General features: G+C 38.5%; 1 protein-coding gene across 2 annotated transcripts in view; it reads right to left on the minus strand.

The window, feature by feature from the left end:
- The window catches only part of snu (ABC-type transporter snustorr), a 92,370-nt gene that overhangs the window by 28,979 nt on the left and 38,992 nt on the right, over window positions 1–24,399 (minus strand). For both annotated transcript variants that reach the window (XM_034981373.2, XM_034981374.2), the window contains 2 exons: window positions 3,650–3,740; window positions 40–158 (listed from right to left, as the gene is read on the minus strand). In XM_034981373.2, coding sequence (XP_034837264.1) covers window positions 40–158; window positions 3,650–3,740 — 210 coding nt within the window. The remainder of the gene's footprint in view (window positions 1–39; window positions 159–3,649; window positions 3,741–24,399) is intronic.

A 24,399-nucleotide genomic window follows, 5' to 3' on the forward strand; every position in this document is an offset into this window, starting at 1 on the left:
ACGGCGCCTTACGGACAACGAATATAAAGGTGTACTCACATGGTGCCCTTTTTGACGGACATGTTAAGGTTGCTGAGCACGTGGTTGGGCCGCTTGTTGGAGCCGTAGTGCTTGAACGCGTGCTGTACGCACACCGCTTGCTGTCTCTTTTGCCATACCTGGAAAATTAATAAGTTATCTATTAAGATTAAACAGCTGGTATACAATAACTAGCTTATGCTCGCGACTTCGTCCGCGTGGACTACAAACCCCCATTTAACCCACTTAGAAGTGGAATTTCGAAAAATCCACTCTTAGTGGATAGTCTGCTCTTTACAAATAACACGCCCACCAAATTTCGTGTCACTAGGACCAGCGGTATAGGCTGTCCGTTGATATATAAGTCAGTCAGTCAGTCAGGACTTTGAATTTTATATATTATACGGAATACAGATTTTATCACGCGGATAAAGTCGCGAGCATAAGCTAGTCTAAATATATAAAAGGGAATGGTGACTGACTGACTGACTGATCTATCGACGCACAGCTTCAACTACTGGACGGATCGGGCTGAAATTTAGCATGCAAATAGCTATTATGATGTAGACATTCGCTAAGAAAGGATTTTTGAAATTCATCCCCTAAGGGGTAAAATCTCTCTCTCTCTCCGGCCGTTCCTTCATTGCTGAAGATCTTGGTCCTGGCAAACTGCCCTCGAATGGCTTATCTGTTTCCATCGGCTTCTGTCGGTGGCCATTTCTACAATGTGATGAAATCCACACCTGCTGGACTCCTTTAGCTTTTTTAAGGGGTAAAATAAGGGTTTGAAATTTGTGTAGTCCATGCGGATGAAGTCGCGGGCATAAGCTAGTAGAAATTATAACCAGATACAACGTAGGATCATTCATTTATACGATGCCAGTGCGGTTTGTGCCAGGGCGGCAACCTAGGACCTCTCACTAATTATAAGATCATGGCGTTTACTATTTGCGCCAAAGAGGTTATCAAAACCCCCCTGTTAAGCACCCTCCCGGCTGTTTTATGCTTTAAGCTGACATATATATAATTGCAACATAACCATAACTAAATTAAATTCTTACAGTAACTATTTTTAAATATTTTATTCTATTGACAGAGACTTAATCAGACCATGACAGCAATTATTTAATACTACTATACTTTGACCTTATTTTTATTTTGTACTAATCTTGCTTTATAATAAATTCTAGTCAACATTCTCATAATATAATAATATATAAGCATACAAATGAATAATATTTAATATCTAGTAATGATAATTTTAATAACTTTAATCCTATTCTTATTGTATCTTTAATATTTACCATTTTATTGTACCTAAAATTGTATTTGCAATACCCTGACAGGGTCTCATGTATTTAGCTTTTAGCTTTAAGCACCCACCATCAATAAATGTAAATGTACATGAAAGCAAATAAATAAATCTGAATCTGAATCTGAATCTATAAAACTTGACTCATATCTGCTATTGAATTAAACAGCCAAGACCAGGTTCTGACGAACAGGCCATTAGGTTTTAAATATAAATAAACAATAGTACTTAAATAACGAAATAGTCATTCTAACCGTGCGCGTGTGCCAAGTAACAATGGACAGTTAAGACGAAAAAGGCAATGAAACAAATAAACGAATGGTTAGACAGGTACAGGAAGGCACAAATTAAAATGTTTTCCTTGTAGTCAACATAATTATCCTGTTACTAAATACTAGACACGATCTAGTAGACTAGAAGATTGACCTAGTTGGCTCTGACCTGCCTAGCGCTGGTAAAGTGTATACAAGTTTTACTTATTTTATCACGCGAATGTGTTTTAGTATAAAGGTCTGTACGCACCTGTAGGGCGATTGTCTAAAACCTGCATCAATCATTATTACAATCTCAATTGTTCTGATTGGCTGAATTTGTGCCATTCTTGTTGCAACAATGCATTGTAGCCAATAGTGAGCGAGCATTAACCAATCAGAGATGATTGCGATCGTGACATTGTAGCTGTCAAACAACCGCGGTAGGGCCACTGAGCTGCGCCGCGCGTCACTTCAGGCCGCTCGTCGGTACCTATCGCACTACAACTGCAGTACACGGTAACTCGTGTCACTTCTATACCCGCTGCGCAATTGCTGGAGAATGACAGCTACAATGTCACGATCGCAATCGTCTCTGATTGGTTAACGCTCGCTAACTATTGGCTACAATGCATTGTTGCAACAAGAATCGCGCAAATTCAGCCAATCAGAACAATTGAGATTGTAATAATGATTGATGCAGGTTTTATACAATCGCACTACCGTTCGCATACGAGCAACAACGTCGCAAGATAAGTGACAGTGAAGAGGGGAAGGGAAGAAGCCGACATCCTAGGGGTTGGGACTTTTGAGGATATACTTCTAAGAACATAAGGAACTTCATGTGCCAAAAATTAAAACTACGTTAGTTATTTTGAGGTCTATCATGCCTGTACACTAAATACCTAACACGATGCGCGTACGTGTCTTATTCGAGCGACGTACGTGTACTCAGTATATATAATGTACTCTGTGCGTGTACTGAAGCGTCGCGATGCGCCGCTGGGTATGTCGCACTAGCGTCGCTGCGCTGCGCTTCACAATATTGTCCCAGCTGCGACGCGCGGCAACGCGCGGTGAAGCGCTGTAGTGTGCAGCGCCGCTCTAGTGCGATATGCGCCATACAAAATGATAGCTAAATGATATTTTGACGCTCTGTGCCGGGACGTGCAGTGACGCGCAGCTCAGCTCAGGTGCGTACAGACCTTAATGCGCGAAGCCTCAAATGGCATTCTGAAAACCCATTCGGAAAATTTGGATAATCCATTTAGGAATGACTGGGTAGGCAATGAACGTTAAAGCAAGTGATATTGCATTATTTAAAACGCACAACTTTTTCCTCATATTTTCCTATTCTTAAGGTTGCCTGGTAGAGATCGCTAATTAGCGATAAGGCCGCCTTTTGTATCTTCCTTCTGTCTGTGTTTTTTGTTAGTTTTGTAATCCTTCTTGTGGTGGTACAAATAAAGTGTTTAATGATAATAAATCGCGGCCGGGATCGAACCCCCGACCTCCGATTAGGAGGCGGACGTCCTAACCACTAGGCTATCACAGCTTATTTATATAGATGACCCGTTATGATGCTCAAAACCCGAAGAGACTGCGACCAAATTGGTACAATTTGCAAGATTCTTAGGGGTGTGATCGACTGCTCTGAACTACACAACAAGCTCTGCTGCGTTTATGCACCCTCTAATTACAGCTATCTCCGCCACCGCTCTAAATTTTTCGTAAGTCCGTTTAGTCGCACGGTAGCGCGCTCCAGTCAGTGGTCACCCATACCGCGCACTTTGGCTGCGCTCAACGCGCTGCTGAAGGAGTCCCCTCGCTGTGACATATTTGCTGACAAATGGGCTGACCTCATGGGTCAGATTTTGCACTTTTGTGAAAATTTATAATTTTGCTTTTTAAAATTTATAATTTTAACAATTTTTGTATGTATGTTTATGTTAGTTTGTACTCGTAGTTTAATTAGTGTAATTGGCTTTATGGCCGTTCTAATTAAATAATAAATAAATAAATAAATAATAATAATAATAATAATAGATCATGGAGTTATGGTACTCACAGTGCTGTTTTTGTCGATGGGCATGGAGAACTGTATCTGGCACATCTTGGACTCCTTCTCGTCGCCCAGCGGCGACGAAGGCGAGGTTTCTCTGTTGGCAAAACAAAAGAAAATTATTTTTTGTGTTTAAGGAAAATCATTGCCATTTAAATCATCAAACATTTCGAGATGATGATAATGGACTCAGAGCCCGTGAGGCCCAGACCTTCGTTATTTTATAAATGCCGAAAGTTTCCCGGTGCATTGTCTTACGCGCGTCACTTAAAACTTTAAAAGTGTCTGGAAGGGGTGCCACGACACTTGGGTGAGATCTATATAGAGTGCACTCTAACTTAGCTTAGACTTAAGACAGAGTTAAAACAAGACAGAGCTATATCTCTCACATAAATCTGTCTCGTTATAACTCAATCTTAAGTCTGAGCAAAGTCAAAGTGCGCTCTATAGATCTCACCCTAAAAGATCTATAGAGCGCACTCTGACTTAGCTTAGACTTAAGACAGAGTTAAAACAAGACAGAGCTATATCTCTCACATAAATCTGTCTCGTTAAAACTCAATCTTAAGTCTGAGAAAAGTCAAAGTGCGCTCTATAGATCTCAGCCTAAAAGATCTATAGAGCGCACTCTGACTTTGCTAAGACTTAAGACAGAGTTAAAACGAGACAGAGCTATCTCTCACATAAATCTGTCTCGTTTTAACTCAATATGAAGTCTGAGAAAAGTCAAAGTGCGCTCTATAGATCTCAGCCTAAAAGATCTATAGAGCGCACTCTGACTTTGCTTAGACTTAAAACGAGACAGATGTATATCTCTCACATATATCTGGCTCGCTTTAACTCAATCTTAAGTCTGAGCAAAGTCAAAGTGCGCTCTATAGATCTCAGCCTAAAAGATCTATAGAGCGCACTCTGACTTTGCTTAGACTTAAGTCAGAGTTAAAACGAGACAGATGTATATCTCTCACATATATCTGTCTCGTTTTAACTCAATCTTAAGTCTGAGCAAAGTCAAAGTGCGCTCTATAGATCTCAGCCTAAGTCCATATCTTTTGCTCAAGAAGGAAAGGTAAAGGTTAAGCCCTTTCGATCGAAGTACGCCCCGATTCTAATCGCCCTTGCGTTTTCCCGCCATTGTGTGACAAGTTGTTTTTTTAATTCAAGCTGCATAGACGCAAGCGCATGTTTTATTCAGCGCGAAACGTTCGCGTTTTGACATATTATAGCTCACGGTCACCGTGGCGAAACTATCACCTTAAGGGCGCCTTTACACAGGCCAGTGATCAAAACAGAAAAAAAAAAATTTTACTAGCTGTTGCCCGCGACTTCGTCCGCGTGGAATTAGGTTTTTTCAAAATCCCGTGGGAACTCTTTGATTTTCCGGGATAAAAAGTAGCCTTATGTCACTCTCCATGTCTTTATCTATACCTACTCATGAAAAAATCACGTCAATCCGTTGCACCGTTGCGACGTGATTGAAGGACAAACCAACAAACCAATAAACCAACAAATAAACACACTTTCACATTTATAATATGGGTAGGTACTGATGAGATCCGTAGGAGAACTAGAGTAACCGACATAGCTCAACGGGTTGCGAAGCTGAAGTGAAAATGGGCAGAGCACATAGTCCGAGAAACTGATAGTTAGCTGGGGTTCAAAGGTGCTAGAATGGCGACCTCGCACCGGAAAACGCAGCCTTGGAAGACCTCCCAATAGGATTTTTTAAGTTAGTTGGTATTGAAACTATTTAGGCTTTTTTTTTTTTTATTGATCACGTAAATTTCAATTATACATTTTAAAATAAACAGTTCGCCATCCTCTAGAAACTGTTAAAGTTTATGTGAGGATGGCGAGTTCCAGGCAACAATCAAGAACGCAACCGGTCGGAGAGAGAGGCAATCGGGGTATGAGGCGAAGGGACGCCCCGCACACCCGCACGTCACCCGCGCTATCCTGCACCGGGCTAGCGTAGGGTTGTGCGGGTGTGCGGGGCATTCTCATCCCGATTGCTATTTCGAGTTCGACCTGTCGCGTGCTTACTTAGGTAGGTACTGTCGTAGGTACGTTTTTCAGGATTTTTGGAAATTCCACCCCCTTACCGATTTACAAAATTCCACTCGAGTGAAGCCGGGAGTGAAGCGGCGGGTCAGTACCCGTAGTACAAGATTTTACGTCTCCCCAAACCAAACCAAATTCGAGAGTCGAAATACTTCCGCGTTACAGTAAACTGGATCTTAAATGCCTTGTTTTAAAGCTCAAGTTTGTCTACACTTCTACAGCCAGCGCTCCAAGCGGAAACATTGCGAAATTAAAATCAGTGGCATTGAATATTTGACTTCAATTCAAGGCTGTTTAGGTCCATTTTACTGTAACGCGGAAGTATTTCGACTCTCGAATTTGGTTTCGTTTGGTGAGACGTAAAATCTTGTACTACGGGTACAGCTAGTAAATTCATAAGAGCTGTCTTGTGGAAAAATTATTGTATTGTACGTCGCACCATAAATCGAGTCAAGTTACAATATTTTACGCGTCGAAACATTGAAAACTATATCCATCCCTTTTGATCGCAACCTTGCTCAACCACGTCACATATTGCTGTCTCATTTCGTCGCACTTAATCGATAATCGATGTGACGTAGATATTGGATGGAATCGATGATAATTACCGGATAAATATGGTCGTCACAGATACACGCGTTAGGCGCGACCTATGGTAGTCAAAAGGATTTGAATAATTTTATAACGCGTTTGATTTTATTCATTTACAATAATATAATTTTTGTACGACAAAACATTCACAGTTACAAAAAAATCAGTGATCTCCATGATAGGCAAACTAGAAACAAAAATAAGCTAGCTACTCCTGCGCTCCGCCTCTGGAAGGTGCGAAAGTCATTTGTGGGAATGAGTGTAATATTTTATAATAAAATTCCACAAGCAATTTTAGACTTGCCTTTACACAAGTTTAAAAAATGTGTTAAAAGTAAGCTCCTAAAAAAAGCATATTATACAGTCGCAGACTATGTAAACGATAAAAAAGCTTGGATTCGACTCGCTCCAGCAATGCACGGGGCTGCAATGGCTTGTATAGTACGATATAATAACATTGTAAATTGAAAAATTAAAAAGAGCAACCGCCGAGTTTCTTGCTGGTTCTTCTCGGTAGGAACGGCATTCCGAACCAGTGGTAAATTAAAACTACCTGACTATTCATAAGCACTTTTAAAAAGTTTACATGAATAAAAAACATTCTATTCTATTCTATTCTATTTACATAATCTGTTTGTAAGGCTTTACTTTGGTGAGTTAAAGACTAAAACTAGACATAGTTTGGTTAGTTCTAGAGAGACAGATTTGCCATACACAAATTAAAACAGTGTGTAAAAGCACACTTACTAAGTTCAAGTGGTTATACAATACGGTATTTGCCTGTGCCAAAAATAAATTATTACTCAGTGATATACGCCACACGAAACGGCCTTGCGCCGCTTGTATCCAGCGGCTCCCTGCGACTCGTCTGATGCCGTCCGTCTTCCAAAGCTGCGCCTTCCAGTGCGAGGTCGCCATTCAAGTCATTCCATCATTGAAACCCTTCTTAGTACTTGAGTCTGCTTTCCGAATCAGTGGTAGAGTGAAGAGTCACAGACTTTCATTTTATAAGACACTAGACGAAATTTTGATTTTGATTTTTGAGTTCGCATAAAGTTACAATCGAAAGTATGGAGTCATCAAACCCACGTCTCTCTTAAACGGTTCTTTATATACCACCTCAAGTTAGCTGTTAAATGTATAGCTCTTCCAAAAAAACCTACTTATTATAAAAAATTGTTATTTTCCTTCGAGGAAGCAAATTCATTTAATCAAGTTCAACGGCCCGGCGCCGACTGTCGGACTCCGGCTTAAGGGCTTGACAGACAAAACGCGATGGCAACGACGACGCCGATAAAATAAAAAAATTATTACAAACTTATTTACTTCATTGAAACTAATGATTTATAGTAACACTAGCTTATGCTCGCGACTTCGTCCGCGTGGACTACAAAATTTCAAACCCCTATTTCACCCCCTTAGGAGTTGAATTTTCAATAATCCTTTCTTAGCGGATGCCTACGTCATTATTATTTGCATGCCAAATTTCAGCCCGATCCGTCCAGTAGTTTGAGCTGTGTGTTGATAGATCAGTCAGTCAGTCAGTCAGTCAGTCAGTCAGTCAGTCAGTCAGTCACCTTCTCCTTTTATATATATATATAAAGAAATGGGAAAGATGATTCTGCAGAAGAATCAACTGTGTTGCAGTGATCACCGCCCTCATACAACGTTGCGGACAATGACAGTATCCCAAATAACAGAGTACTTAGTAAAATTAGTTACAAAAACTTGAAGGTTATTAATTTTGATTACACCAATCAGATCTTAAAACCCGATTATATTACTTGGGAATTTAAGTTTAAATTAAATTATTAGCCAAGAATTAGAAAATACCAAGTTATACACGCATGGTAAAAACAAGACAAAAATAACTAAGGAAGGTCTAAGGATCTTTGATTTAAAGTCGTAAATTAGAATAGAATAGAATAGAATGATTTTTATTCATGTAAACTTTTTACAAGTGCTTATGAATAGTCAGGTAGTTTTAATTTACCACTGGTTCGGAATGCCGTTCCTACCGAGAAGAACCAGTAAGAAACTCGGCGGTTGCTCTTTTTAATTTTTCAATTTACAATGTTATTATACCGTACTATACAAGCCATTAAGTACCGCCGAATTATTATAGCCTAGTGGTTAAGACATCAGCCTTCTATTCGGGAGGTCGGAAGACCGATCCCGAGCGCGCACCTCTAACATTTCGGAGCTATGTGCGTTTTAAGTAATTATGTTCACTTGTTTAACGGTGAAGGAAAACATCGTAATGAAATGAAATTAAATGAAAAATGAAAAATGAAATGCCCGAGAATGATCCATAATGTTTTCATAGTTCCAATCTGTACCTAGTCAGCGTGGTAGATTACGGCCAAACTCATTCTTAGAGAAGATCCGTGCTCAGTAGTGAGTCGGTGTTGGATTGATGATTATGATGATTGATACAGTCAGCTCCTTGTATTACAATTTCTAGAAGCCGCGTTCGGCGTTGGACACAGTGTCGCTTCTCGATGCGTCTGCCCAAGCCTTTATTGACGTCAAATCGTTTTTTATCATAATCTCAGGTATCATATTGCGTTGCAGTTCTGTTGTTTACTAACGAACTTTGTGGAAGGTTACAAGTAATCAAAAATAATTACGCAAAATATACCACATTTAAACAAAGCAAAGTTTCCGACGAATTGAGAACCTCCTCCTTTTTTGAAGTCGGTTAAAAAGGGTTTAGGTAATGACTAGCTTATGCTCGCGACTTCATCCACGTGGACTACACAAATTTCAAACCCCTATATCACCCCCATAGGGGTTGAATTTTCAAAAATCCTTTTTTAGCGGATGCCTACGTCATTATTATTTGCATGCCAACCAGCCCGATTCGTCCAGTAGTTTGAGCTGTGTGTTGATAGATCAGTCAGTCAGTCAGTCATCTTTTCCTTTTATATATTTAGATTTAAAAACAACAAAGTTTCCGACGAGTTGAGAACCTCCTCCTTTTTTAAAGTCGGTTAAAAAGGGTTTTAGGTAATGATAAAGTCAATCCCCTAAACTTCGATTATTATATACTAGCGACCCGCCCCGGCTTCGTATGGGTGCAATGTAGATACTAATGTGGTGTCATTGCCTCGGAAACTCTCAAATGAGAGGATTTTTTTCCGACCTAATTCATATTATTTCAATAGGGATCTCTAATTTTTTGAGAATTAAACTATAGCTATAAACCTTCCCCTGGAATCACTCTATCTATTGGTGAAAACCGCATTAAAATCCGTTGCGTAGTTTAAAAGATCTACGCGTTCATACATACATACAGACGCGGGAAGCGACTTTATTTTATACTATGTAGAGAAGGGCCAATCAATGCATACAAATGTAGTGGAGCTTATCCTTCAATTCAGTTACCTAAGTGTCCATCCATATAGTAAACAAGTGTGTCTGTCCATCTGTCTGTCTGCTAGATTGCGTGGTTTTAAAAACCCTGTAGGAAGAACTCTTTCATTTTCCGGGATTAAAAGTAGTCTATGTCACTCCAGGTCTTTAAGTGTACCTACCCATGCAATAAATCACGTCAATCCTTTGCTCCGTTGCGACGTGATTGAAGGCCGGCAAACCAACAAACCAATAAACCAACAAACAAACACACTTTCGCATTTATAATAAGGGTATTGATAAGGGCTGTTATGTTATGTAGTTATGCTGTGATAGCCTAGTGGTTAGGACGTCCGCCTTCTAATTGGAGGTCGGGGGTTTGATCCCGGGTACGCACCTCCAACTTTTCGGAGTTATGTGCGTTTTAATTAATTAAATATCACTTGCTGTACCGGTGAAGGAAAACATCGTGAGGAAACCTGCATGCCTGAGAGTTCTCCATAATGTTCTCAAAGGTGTGTGAAGTCTACCTATCCGCACATGGCCAGCGTGGTAGACTATGGCCAAAAACCCTTCTCAGAGGGGAGAGGAGTCTGAGAGGAGACCCGTGCTCTGTAGTGAGCCGGCGATGGGTTGATCGTGATGATTGATAAGGGCATTGATCACAGTTTTAATAAAGGTGAAATATTTGACCACATTCTTGAATTAATTAGAAACAAACTGGTATTTATAAAAAAACTAGCTGCCCCGGCGAACTTCGTACCGCCAAACAGTCGATTCAAATTTTTTAAATCCTCCGTAAGAACCATCCTCGTACTTCAAGGAATATTATAAAAAAACAATTACCGAAATCGGTTCAGCAGAGATTTGCGATCAGCAACACATTTAGCGATTCATTTTTATATATAGAGATTATAAAAATATGCCTAAAGATATAATTTATTACGGAATTTTTCACAAGGACGCCCACTCGGCTTCCTTTTTGTTGCAACTTGTTAACCGCAAGCTGCAACTAGGTACCTACCTACTCTCTGCTCGCCACCAAGGTGTTAATGTTTGTAATTAAATATAATGATTAATCATATTTAAAACGAGCTAACCCGCCTTGGCTCGGCTTGGCTTAACTCGGGTGCTGAAAATCCGTGTGAAAATCATTATTTTGTTTTATAAGAAAAACCAACGTCTTCTAGTCTGCGGCCCAGGTGGGAGCGGGTGCGTCTAGTTTATAAGAGGTTTTTACAGATAGATACTAAATAATTGGGTATTTGCCTACTTTTGAATTTGGTAAATATTATTATAAACTAGGATAAAAATAATGACGTACACTGAAAAAAATATTAAAATCCAACAAAGATTTACAAAGTTACAGGCATTTTAATCTTGGAGTGGGAGGGTCTTCTGTCCCTTTCTCGCAAAACGAAAATTTGTATAAAACCGCACGAAGCTACCATGGCATTAGTAGGTGTGACGTCAAACTGCTGTATCGCTATCTCTGTCTAATCAGAAATATTTAAATGCTTATAACTTTTTTTTTATTTGATCGATTTAAGTAATTAATTTTTTCAGTTTACGTCATTATTTTTATTCTAGTTTATAATAAAGTAATAAAAAAATTGGAGTCAAATACCCAATTAGTAAGTGTACTGAAACTTCGCCAAAATCAGTCAAACAGACTCCATGGGAACTCTTTGATTTTCAATGACAAAGAGTCAAAGAATCAAAGAGACATCTCAGGCATGCAGGGTTTTCTCCCGATGGTTTCCTTCACCTTTAAAGCAAGTGATATTTAATTGCTCAAAACGCACTTAACTCTAATCAGTTACTGTCGAACCCCGGACTACCCGAATAGGAGACCGGAATATTAACCACTAGGATATCACCGCTTTACTTATCTTTACATAGTATAAAATAAAGTCGCTTCCCGCTGTCTGTCTGTATGTATGAACGCGTACCTAGATCTTTTAAACTACGCAACGGATTTTAATGCGGTTTTCACCAATAGATAGAGTGATTCAAGAGGAAGGTTTATAGCTATAGTTTAGTTCTCAAAAATTAGAGATCCCTAGAGAAATTGAAATAATGTGAATTAGGTCGGAAAAAATCCTCTCATTTGAGTTTCCGAGGCAAATACACCTCACTGACACCACATTAGTATCTACATTGCACCCATGCGAAGCCGGGGCGGGTCGCTAGTTTGAAGATAAGTGAATATTTATTTACCTTGAAATAAGTATAAATACAAACAGCCTGCACGGATTAAATAAATAAATAAATAAAATAGCCTTTATTCACTGATACACTAGTTTTACATCTTATATTACTAACTAAACGTATTACTAATTTCTTATTTTCTATTATTTAATTATCCTATCCTACATAATTTATTCTAAAAAAAATTAGTAACACCAGCAATTTACAGTTCAGGTTGTCCTCTTTGGACATAGGCCTCCTCTAGACTTCTCCATTTTTTCCTATCTAACGCTAGTCCGCGCCAACCCTTTGGCAGGTCATCCTCCCATCTCCTCTGTGGCCGTCCTCTCGCTCTCTGATATGATCAGATCCCCAAAGGATAAATGGACCAAAGAGGTCACTTACTGGTACCCCAGAGATGGGAAGAGAGCGAGAGGACGGCCACTGCACGGATTATGTGAACAAAAAATTGTACCTACTTTAAGAATAATTAAATTAATTGCACACCTACACAAAAACCCGAAATTATAAATATACCTACTTACATACCAGACATAGTACGCGACAGGTCGAGATGGCAATCGGGGTATGAGGCGGAATGGCAGCCGAGGTATCTATTCATACGTCAACTTAAAAAAACTTAAAGAAAAACTACAGGAAAACTTAGCACGAGACAATAGATAACTTTGACCCCTCACCTCGATTGAGCGTGCTGTGAGGTAGTATATAATAACCTTTTGATTCGACATAATATTATGTAATATTGCTTCCTATATAACTTTGAAACTAACAATGGCGCTGATTCTGTTGTCTTTCTCTAAACTAAAAGAGTGTCTGCATCTTTTTCTTTTCAATATTTCAAAAAAAAACCAGCCAAGTGCGTTTTTCTTTAAAATTGATTAATCTACTGCTGTGAATTTTTTCACGTTCCTATATACTACCATTTGACTGATAGAGGGGGTGGGGAGGGGGGAGGGGGGAGGGGGACACTTAACTCTAATAAAAATTAACATCAAATTTTACAAACGGATCTAGAAATCGAAAAATGATGTTCCAACACCTACAGGCTACAGTATTTTTAAAAGACCTACCAACCTACCTAGGTATTCAACGATACCCCACACTATGGGGTAGACGAGAAAAAAAATCATCTGCACTTTACATGTAGGGTGAGCTACCCTAAAAAAAAATATTTATCAAAATTTTATATCACCACTTTGTCGGCGTGATTAATATTTATACCCATGCCAAATTACAGATTTCGAGCACTAATAGTCTCTGAGATTAACCGAGGACGGACGGACGGACGGACAGACGGACGGACATGGCGAAACTATAAGGGTTCCTTGTTTACTACGGAACCCTAAAAAAGGACGGGACATGAATTTTACATGATAAAAACTCTTAAAAGTGCCCGCTACCTATATGATATCAATCTCATTGATAGACTATTCTTACGAGGTAACTATACAATCGATACGTGTGATTGCAATTTGCAATAGAACATTGCTCATGCATTCTGCATAAAACACAATGCCTGATGCCTGAGTCAACGGCCAAGCACGTCTGTCTGTACACACGCTTGCCTTAGCATTTCTATTGTCTGTCTTTTGTTTCTAAATCGATGAAAGCACCATTATAATTTTCCATGATTTTTTTAAATTCAGATACAAGCTAGCCCTTGACTGGAATTTCACCTGGTGGCAAGTAATGATGCAGTCTAAGATGGAAGCGGGCCTTTGTTTTCTACACGGCGGAACGCTAAATCCACGGCCGAAGGCTCCCACCAGACCAGACCAGAAATTTAGAAATTATAAAATTCCAAACCCCTGCCAGGAATCGAACCCGGAACCTCCCACTAATAAGACCACAGCGCTTACCACTGTGCCAGGAACGTCTTCGAATTTCCAAAGTTGTGTGAAGCCTGCCAATCTGCATTTGGTCAGCGTGGCGGACTATGGCCTGAGCCCTTCTCATTGTGAGAGGAGAGCTGTGTTCAGCAGCAATAGTACGCGACAGGTCGAGAATCAAGATGGCAATCGGGGTATGAGGCGGGGGACGCCCCGCACATCCGCCCGTCACCCGCGCTCGCCCTCACCCGGCGGCAGGGTGATTACGTAATCTCGCGATCTTTGCTGTCAAACGTCACACTCAACAGCGGCTAGAGAGAGACAGCAATAGCCACAAAGCAAAATAAGAAGAGAGACAGCAAATGAATTGTCGCATTGCTACTGCTGTCACGTTTCCCCCCGGTTAGCGCGGGTGTGCGGTGCGTTCCCTCCCCAATTGCCATCTCGACCTGTTTGCGTACTTGAATGTCATAAACTCATAACACACAAACATACACAAGAACTGTGTGGTGCAGTAATGAGCAGTGAGAATCAGGAAGGAGGTTTTATTGTTCTCTACGTAACCTAGTACTTATAGGTAGTCTACGTACAATCACATGCACGTCAATGCACTAAAATAATAACATGATGTACAAATAAGCAAATTAGATTTATAATGGGTAAAAAACCGGCAAAGTACGAGTCAGACTCGCGCACTGAGGGTTTCGTACTACAGTAGTATTTTGTCGACATTTTGCACCATAAATCAAAAACTATGATGCATAAAAATAAATAAAAATCTGTTTTAGAATGCACAGGTAAAGTAGTTTCATAATATGGATACGCCATTTGGCACAGTATAATCTTACTTTGAAAGTTGAAAATACTAATTATTGTTCTACCAGGAATTATTCATATCATTTTAATTATGAACAAAGTATACTGACCTTAATTAAAGCATAATAATAATAATTAGTGTTTTTATTGAAATGAGTTTTATGAATCATCCTAAAATTAAAATTTTAAAAGTGATATCAATTAGTAGTAAATGGTAGTGCCTTAATCGATGCGGTAATAGCTTAGTGATTAACACGTTGACTGACTGACTGATCTATCAACGCACAGCTCAAACTACTGGATGGCTCCGGCTGAAATTTGGCATGCCGATAGCTATTAATTCGGTTCTAAAAAGTTCGGTTCACATTTAAACTAAATGAATAAAATCGTTTTTTTGACATGACATTTGACACACAAAGTTAAAATGGCGCGTGAGAACTCATTTTTTACGCGTTACATCTGTAGTTAATGAAGCTGTCAAAATTACCACTGATCATCAAGTTATGAGGAAAAATTACTTGAAAAATTAGCTATACCTCATTGACCTATATATTACTTCGTAAGGACAGGGCCGTTGAACAAGCAAAATGGCACCCTCAGTGGTCCTAAAATGTTTATTTAGCACCAATGCAACCTCAGTGACGTCTGGATTTCAAACGGGTCGTTCATTAGTATCTAAGAGGTGGCGCTGATTTATTTGGTTCCAAAACCGTGAAAAATTTTGTTCGCTTGGGCATATCTTGTCATTTATATATCGATGCTGTACCTACATAATTAGAATCGAATAATAAATCAATTATGTATTGTGAACCAAATGTGTGCTGATTCACACATTACTTTCAGTTATATCACTATTCTTACGAAAGGCACGTTCGGTTGCAGATTCTTTAGATAACGACGACACCAAACGTGATAACTGATGAACAATACGGTATTTGACACCAAGCGATAAAAAAATCTAAAAAAAATTTACAAAAAAAATAAAAACCGACTTCGATACACAAACACTAAAAATTGAAAAATAATTTAATTTATTTACCGAATATATATATTATGTATACAAGAGTTGATATAGTTCCATAATAATTATTTTAATTTTTAGGGTTCCGTACCTCAAAAGGAAAAACGGAACCCTTTTATCGCTTTGTTGTATGTCTGTCGGTCTGTCAAGAAACCTACAGGGTACTTCCCGTTGACCTAGAATCATGAAATTTGGCAGGTAGGTAGATCTTATAGCTGACATTTGGGGAAAAATCTGAAAACCGTGAATTTAGGGTTACATCACACAAAAAAAATTAAATTGTGGTCATGAACTAATAATTAGTATTTTCAAATTTCGAAGTGAGTGACTATATCAAGTGGGGTATCATATGAAAGTTCTTCACCTGTGCATTCTAAAACAGATTTTTATTTATTTTTAGGTATCATAGTTTTTGAATTATCGTGCAAAATGTCGAAAAAATACGGCTGTAGTACGGAACCCTCCGCCACACCACACCACGTGCAAAACCCAATAAACTAAAAACTTACTTTCTCGCAAAACGGAAGTTAAGCAGAAATACTTGTCGAGATCATGACCCACTTGCATCTACTTGCGCAAGAGTCGAATTCGCTGTAACGTGCTAACATGACATAATGATGGTACCTATTGCATCACAGACACCGCGCAAATTACAGCTCTATCCCAATAACAATAGAGTTGTAATTTCAAGAGAATATGAAAAAATTTAATTTGATTTCCGATTATGAACTCTGTGTAAGTTGAAACAACGGTAGTTTTTGATTAATGATCAAATTAAGGAAGGCAGTGGAAGTAGTTATGCTTTTTAATTTGGGCCTGTGTCCCAATCTTGACTAATTATTGCTCTAAGGCATTATTTAATTAGATTTTCAATAGACGACCTCCTTTTAACGGTTCCGTCCCCGAAGGGTACCAACGGAACCCTATTATAGTGAGCCTCCGCTGACTGTCCATCCGTCCGTCTGTGCGTCCGTCTGTCTGTCATATATACGGGTACTAGCTTATGCTCGCGACTTCGTCCGCGTGGACTACACAAATTTCAAACCCCTATTTCACCCTCTTAGGGGTTGAATTTTCAAAAATCCTTTCTTAGCGGATGCCTACGTCATAATAGCTATCTGCATGCCAAATTTCAGCCCGATCCGTCCAGTTGTTTAAGCTGTGCGTTGATAGATCAGTCAGTCAGTCAGTCAGTCAGTCATTCAGTCAGTCAGTCAGTCACCATTTCCTTTTATATATTTAGAAGATATAGTAGCCAATTTAAAAAAATCATTTGAATTTTGACTTTTTTTTGCCACAAAAACTAGTCAGTACCCTAATTATAAATGCGACAGTGTGATTGTTTGTTGGTTTGTTGGTTTGTCCTTCAATCACGTCGCAACGGTGCAACGGATTGACGTGATTTTTGCATGGGTGAAGATAAAGACATGGAGAGTGACATAGGCTACTTTTTATTCTGGAAAATCAAAGAGTTCCCACGGGAGTTTTAAAAACCTAATTCCTAGCGGACCAAGTTGCGGGCATCAGCTAGTATTTTATACATTAACGCATATTTCAAAAGTAATAAGGAAAAAACAATTCAGCCATCACATATAATATACAAAAATAATATTATGTTTAATACTAGACTTAATTACGTATCACGAAACCTGTACGTAATAAATAATTTTACGTCCAAACTTGAACCTCACCATAAAAACATCTGTGTCACTGGGTCACACACGAAACTTACATAACATTCGTTGGTCCAAACGTTTGGCTATAATGCCAACATTGGGCCAAACGTGCGCCAACTGAATGATTGAATCCACTCTACATTGATTGCCCTTAGCCCAAGTGGATTTACGATCGTAATTTGCAAGCAAATTGTGACCGTTTTGTACACAATTTCTAAACTAAACTAAAAGGGCACGTCTAAATCAATTACTATCCCTGTCATAATGTTGCTTGCGGAAAAGGATAGCACTAAAATTAAACCTATTAATTTAGTTTAGTTTAGAGATTGGTACTGATTTTGAGCACAACTAAATTTTACAGTATCCTCTTCTTACTAAAATATTATGAAAAGGACAGACATAGTTTGACAGTTTTAAGTTTAATTTAGAGCCGTCAAACCGCGTGACTGTAGCTGCCAGTCGCGAGTCTATTGATTGTATCGTGCACTATTTCTTTAAAAGTAAAATTCATGTTCCGGCCCTTTTCAGCAATATTAAAAAGAAGAGGATGCGGATACTCTAAATTTAGTTTAGAGAAAGATAACAGAATCGGCGGTATTGTGGCTAAATCCGTTGTACACAATTTCTAAACTAAACTAAAATGAGACATCTAAATCTAGTGCTATCCCTTTCATATTATTGCTTGCGGAAAAGGATAGCACTAAATTTAGACCTGTTAATTTAGTTTAGTTTAGAGATTGTGTACAAGAGAATCAGCCCCTTCGTTTGAACTGAAATAAAATAAAATAAAATCTTTAAAAGTATAGATTTCCTCTTTATTCAAAAATTATTATTTTACGAAATCAATGAAAGTTTCATCTCTTAAACTTCACTAAATAATGTTCTTCGAAATTCATCAAGTAAGATAACCTTTCCAACATCTTCCGATATAGCTAAGGCCGGCGGTTTTCTCTAACCTTGCCGATTGCGAGACCAGCTGCTAGGCGCTCGTACGCATGACGCTCTTTCTGTTACAACATATAAAATACACCCTGCGGCATTTACTATGCGGTCAGCCACTTGTACTCCATATAGGCCACAAGACACTGAATAGTGCATACACCATTTTTTTAACCGACTTCAAAAAAAGGAGGAGGTTCTCAACTCGTCGGAATCTTTTTTTTATGTATGTTCCCCGATTACTCGAAGACGCCTGGACCGATTTTGAAATTTTTTTTTTTTTGAAAGGGTATACTTCAAAGTTGGTCCCATATAAATTTGGTGAAGATCTGATGAACATCTTCGAAGATAGATAATGGAACTCCTCAACGGATAAGAGTAAATTGCTCGCGATCAGTGTAATAGCTTAGTAAACAGTAGATTTTTAACCAGGCATAGCATATTTTAATACCATGGGGTCACTAAAAATTGTGAAATAAAAAAAAATTACAAAAAAAATAAAAACTGACTTCAATACCTAGCCACGAACACTAAAAATTAAAAAAATAATTTAATTTATTACCGAATATATTATGTATACAAGAGTTAATATAGAGCCATGATAATATTTTTTGGAGTCGGTGCCAATGAGGTGCCATTGTGGAGTCTCATAAAAATATGTAGGCACCGGCACCAAAAAGTATTATCATGGAACTATATTAACTCTTGTATACATAATATATTCGGTAATAATATATTATGGTCTGGTGGGAGGCTTCGGCCGTGGCTAGTTACCACCCTACCGGCAAAGCCGTGCCGCCAAGCGATTTAGCGTTCCGGTACGATGCCGTGTAGAAACCAAAGGGGTATGGGTTTAATAAAAACTGTCATACCCCTTCCAGGTTAGCCCGCTATCATCTTAGACTGCATCATCACTTACCACCAGGTGAGATTGCAGTCAAGGGCTAACTTGTATCTGATTAAAAAAAAATAAAAAAAATAAAAATTAAATTATTTTTTAATATGCTATGCCATAATAAGGAAAAGGACGTCACCCATCCTGGCAAGGCTGCGTTCGAGCTGCAACAGTATCCTGAATATGATGGCGGGAAAGCTGGATACGCCAATTCTCCAGCATTTCATTCAAGTTCTCGTCCGGTAAATACGCAGAGTGTTGACCGGACGAGGGCTTGAAAGTGATCCCAAAATCTAATTGTTTGCGCCCTATTATGATAGCTGTTGTAAAAATAAAATAAAAATAAAATGTTTATACTAACATAGTTTTTAAGCATTATACTAACAAAATATACTAACATAGTTTTTTTAAGCATTATATCTGTACTAACAAAATAAAGAATTATTTATTTATTTATATTATTTAATTTTTAGTGTTTGTGGCTAGGTATTGAAGTCGGTTTTTATTTTTTTTGTAAATTAAAATAGAGATAGTGCGGAAACGAGCAGGCGGGTCACCAGTGCCCTAAGTATGAGATATTACTTCTCACAAATTTTGATAGTATTCGAGAGTTCAAACAAAATAACGTCAAAGTAAAATGGACCTAAAGGTTCTTGATTTAAAGTCAAAAATTCAGCACCATTAATTTTGATTTCGCAACGTTTCCGCTTGGAGCGCTGGCTGTAAATGTATGTACAAACTTGAGCATTAAAACAAGGCAGTTAAAGGCCATTTTACTTTAAAGCTTAAGTGTATCGACTCCTCAAATACCTACTATCAACGTTGGTGAAAAGTAAAACCATACTAAGCGTACTGATGTTATAATTAAATGTTATTTAAAGGTATAAGTCAACGGACTACACCTACATTGTTAAATTTATATTTTTAGTGCATACAGCAGTACTCAGAGTCGCTTAATCGTTACTTAAGTTGAGTTAAAACGAGACAGAGCGTCTCTCACATAAATCTGTCTCGTTTTAACTCAATCTTAAGTAACGATAAGCGACTCTGAGTGCGGCTCTTGATCAACATAACTTAATTTTTGTTTTGATTTGTGACTCAAACACCGTCAGTCTGCGTTTATTACACATACATTTACATATAGATTAAATTTGTTTACATTTCTAAGAATCGTATCCAATAAAAGTGGAAGGCCGCACCGTTTGGAGCAAATAGCGTATAAGATTGACCAAACCAGAGAGACCTTGCACCTTATACGTAGGAGGTCGCTTCCCGCAAGGTCCTGCTTGCACATTATTTGCATACTAGCTCTTGCACGCGTGCTTGCGCGGAATGCTAATCGATTGCTGAGTGATACAATATGTGTTTTCCTGAGTTGCTATGGGAAAATATACTTACATGTAATAAAGTATGAGTGACAGAGACAACGCTCTACAAAGGTGAAATATCATTCCAAAAGGCCGATGTTCATCACCTTCGGTCGCGTACTGTAGTAATAATTAAAAGCCACCGCTGGCGGTGCAATGCAAAATACAGTGTTTTAATATCACTGCACTTTTTTCTACTTTCACCCGGTCTTTAGGTGTTTCCCCGCTGCAAACAGTAACATAATAGTGAATGAACAGGATTTTCCTGCGAGATGCAACGGGGTTAGTGATCTTTATGTAATGCAATCGAACTTTTACGTTAATATAAAAATAAATAAATAAATAAATAAAGCCTTTATTACTGAATTTACATTTAAAAGTTACATAATTTAAATCTCGCACTTTAGTTCTTTCCGATCAGCGCGTCTTCTGACGCATAGGCCTCCTCCAGGTTTTTCCATAATAGTCTGTTTTGTGCTTCTCTTGTTCTTTACGTTAATATGACGTCATTTTAAAGACTCAAGATTGAGATTTAAAAGAAAACTTTTATGTGGTTGATAAACAACAAACTAGGTATAGAACGCGACAGGAAGGAAAGCGGGGACACCCCGCACATCCGCACATCACCCGTGTTATCCCGCACCAAGTTAGCGCGGGAGCTGTGCGGGTATGCAGGGCGTCCTCACCCCGATTGCCATCTCGAACCTGTTGAGATATGTTGTGGCCGTATGGTAATAATTAAATGCGGCAACGGTGAAAGATGTTTATTGAGAGCTGGCTTATGATCTACTCTACTTATGGGCTAACAATACCAATAAAGAAATCTTACATACTATTGTCTTAATCGTATTGCTTAACTACTTAACCCACATAATTTTGCATCACCTCTCTTTCAATCCGATGTGCAGGCAACCTACTTCGATATATTGAGGAGTTGCATTTTTATGTTACAGCTAATATGAACATGCTACGTTTAAACTGACAATTCGTACATATTACACTGTCGCGTAATATACTATCTTCTATAATATAAAAATGAATCACTAAATGTGTTGCTGATCGCAAATCTCGAGAACAGCTGAACCGATTTCTTTTTTTATAATATTCCTTGAAGTACGGGGATGGTTCTTACGGAGAGAAAAATTTAAAAAATAATCCTGAAAAATAATCTACTGTTAGGCGGTACGAAGTTCGCCGGGGCAGCTAGTTTCGAATATTTTTGGGAAAAGTGACGCACGCGCGTTGATGTCTTTCCTATGGGAAATAGTCTCGCGAATGTTTTTAACCGACTTCAAAAAAAGGAGGAGGTTCTCAATTCGTCGGAATCTTTTTTTTTTGGCACTAGAGCTTGCGAGTTGCGATGCGAGTGTAGTATTAGGTTTTTTGTGTGTAATATTACCAAATTTTTTTTTTTTATAGAGCTAACCTATAAAAAAAAAAAAATTTTTGCCCACAATTTCAAAACAGTAGCAGAGTAATGTGATTTTAAATTATTGTAAAACTAGATGATGCCCGTGGGAATTCTTTGATTTTCCGGGATAAAAAGTAGCCTATATGTCAGATATACGCGGTCTTATGTCGCGTGCATCAACTAACAGTAGATAATAATATTTATAAGCAGGTAGGTATGGTGTTACACTATCATGATCAACCCATCGCCGGCTCACTACAGAGCACGGGTCTCCTCTCAGAGTGAGAAGGGTTTGGCCATAGTCTACCACGCTGGCCATGTGCGGATTGGTAGACTTCACACACCTTTGAGAACATTATGGAGAACTCTCAGGTATGCAGGTTTCCTCACGATGTTTTCCTTCACCGTTCAAGCAAGTGACATTTAATTACTTAAAACGCACATAACTCCGAAAAGTTAAGAGGTGCGTGCCGGGGATCGAACCCCCGACCTCCGATTAGAAGGCGGACGTCCTAACCACTAGGCTAATTTACACTATAACCTCGCAATTTACACGTGCGTGCGATCGCCCCGCTGACACTCCTAGTGCTCTGGTAATATTTATACGTTGCTTTTTATCTAAGAAAAACCCATAGGATAGATTCATCAAGATTTCATCATGATCAACCCATTGCCGGCTCACTACAGAGCACGGGTCTCCTCTCAGAGTGAGAAGAGTTTGGCCAAATGCGAATTCGTAGAATTCACACACTTTTGAGAACATTATGGAGACTCAGGCATGCAGGTTTCCTCACGATGTTTTCCTTCACCGTTAAAGCAAGTGATATTAATTAATTACATAACACACATAGGTATAATACCGAGAAGTTAGAGTTGCGTGCCCGGGATCGAACCCCCGATCTCCGATTAGGAGGCAGACGTCCTAACCACTGGGCTATCACAGCTGTTTCACAGTAAAGCTCTTCGCGTATGGAACCTTAAAAATTTAAATAAATATGACTAAAGGTTATTGTTTAAAGTAAAAAAGCATAATGTCTAGTTGTTTTTCTGCGCGTGACGTCAGTGCAATTGCTTTTAACTGAGATGACTTGTTATTTTGTATAAATAACCACTTCAACAACTTATTGCATTTATTTGTGTTTATTCAACTGCTTGTACATAGAAACAAGCTGTGATAGCCTAGTAGTTAAGAGTTAAGACGTACGCCTCCTAATCGGAGGTCAGGAGTTCGATCCCGGGCACGCACCTCTAACTTTTCGGAGTTACAAGAGACAAACATATTTTCCAAAAAAATAAAAATCGACTTCAACACTATAAATTAAAAGTCGGTTTTAATTTTTTTTTACAAAAATTATTTATTTTACAACTTTTAGTGGCCCCATTAAAATATGTCTGTGGCCCTACCGCGGTTGTTTGACAGCTACAATGCCACGATCGCAATCATCTCTGATTGGTTAATGCTCGCTCACTATTGGCCACAATGCATTGTTGCAACAAGAATCGCACAAATTCAGCCAATCGGAACAATTGAGATTGTAATAATGATTGATGCAGGTTTTAGACAATCGCCCTACTGGTTAAATATCTACTGTTTACTAAGCTATTTCACTGATCGCAAGCAATTTACTTTTATCCGTTGAGGAGTTCCATTATCTATCTTCGAAGATGTTCATCAGATCTTCACCAAATTTAAATGGGACCAACTTTGAAGTATACCCTTTCAAACAAAAAAATAATTTTCAAAATCGGTCCAGGCGTCTTCGAGTAATCGGGGAACATAGATAAAATAAAATAAAAAAGATTCCGACGAATTGAATCCTCCTTTTTTTGAAGTCGGTTAAAAATCTGCGTAGACTACAATTTATAACTGTTATAAATTATACCCTTTGTGGGTTGAATTTTCCAAAATGCTTTCTTAGCGGATGTCTACGTCATAACAGCTATGTATGCAGCTATATGTAGCTGTGTGTTGATAGATCAGTCAGTCAGTCAGTCGGTCAGTCAGCTTTTTCTTTTTTTATATGGGCAGTTGAATGCAAAACCAATGGCTTCCATGTACCTTTCGGGATATATTAAAGTATTTTAAGCACTCCTTCAGGTTTTTAACATTTTGTATCTACTTTTTTATATTTTTTGTTATGTTACATTTTCTTTGGATAAATAAATATTATATCATATTATTATAATATTGTTATTTCCAGAATAAAAAGATCAATACAAGTAGGCAGTGGCGTGCAGGTCATAGAGGCATAAATGCACTGCTTACCCCAGTTGAATAGCTCAATGCATATTTTTCATAATGACCTGCCAGTAAACAGGCCCTACTTAACTAGTGCCTACCCTGGCTTCAAACCCTGTGCACGCTACTGCAAGTAGGTAAGTAATATAGTAACAAAGACACTTTCAGTTGTATCTAAGATGGCAGCTCGTGGCTGATCAGAGCACCGAGCACGTTCTCTCTTACATAACTATGTCAATGTTCCGTACACTCGTACACTTGATGGTAAAGGTTTTTACATGTATAATATTACAATAAAACTTAAAGCTAGCCTTATCTAATTACTATATAAATCATGCCCGCGTGG

The sequence above is a fragment of the Maniola hyperantus genome, chromosome 24, assembly GCF_902806685.2.
Source record: "Maniola hyperantus chromosome 24, iAphHyp1.2, whole genome shotgun sequence".
NCBI lineage: Eukaryota > Metazoa > Arthropoda > Insecta > Lepidoptera > Nymphalidae > Maniola > Maniola hyperantus.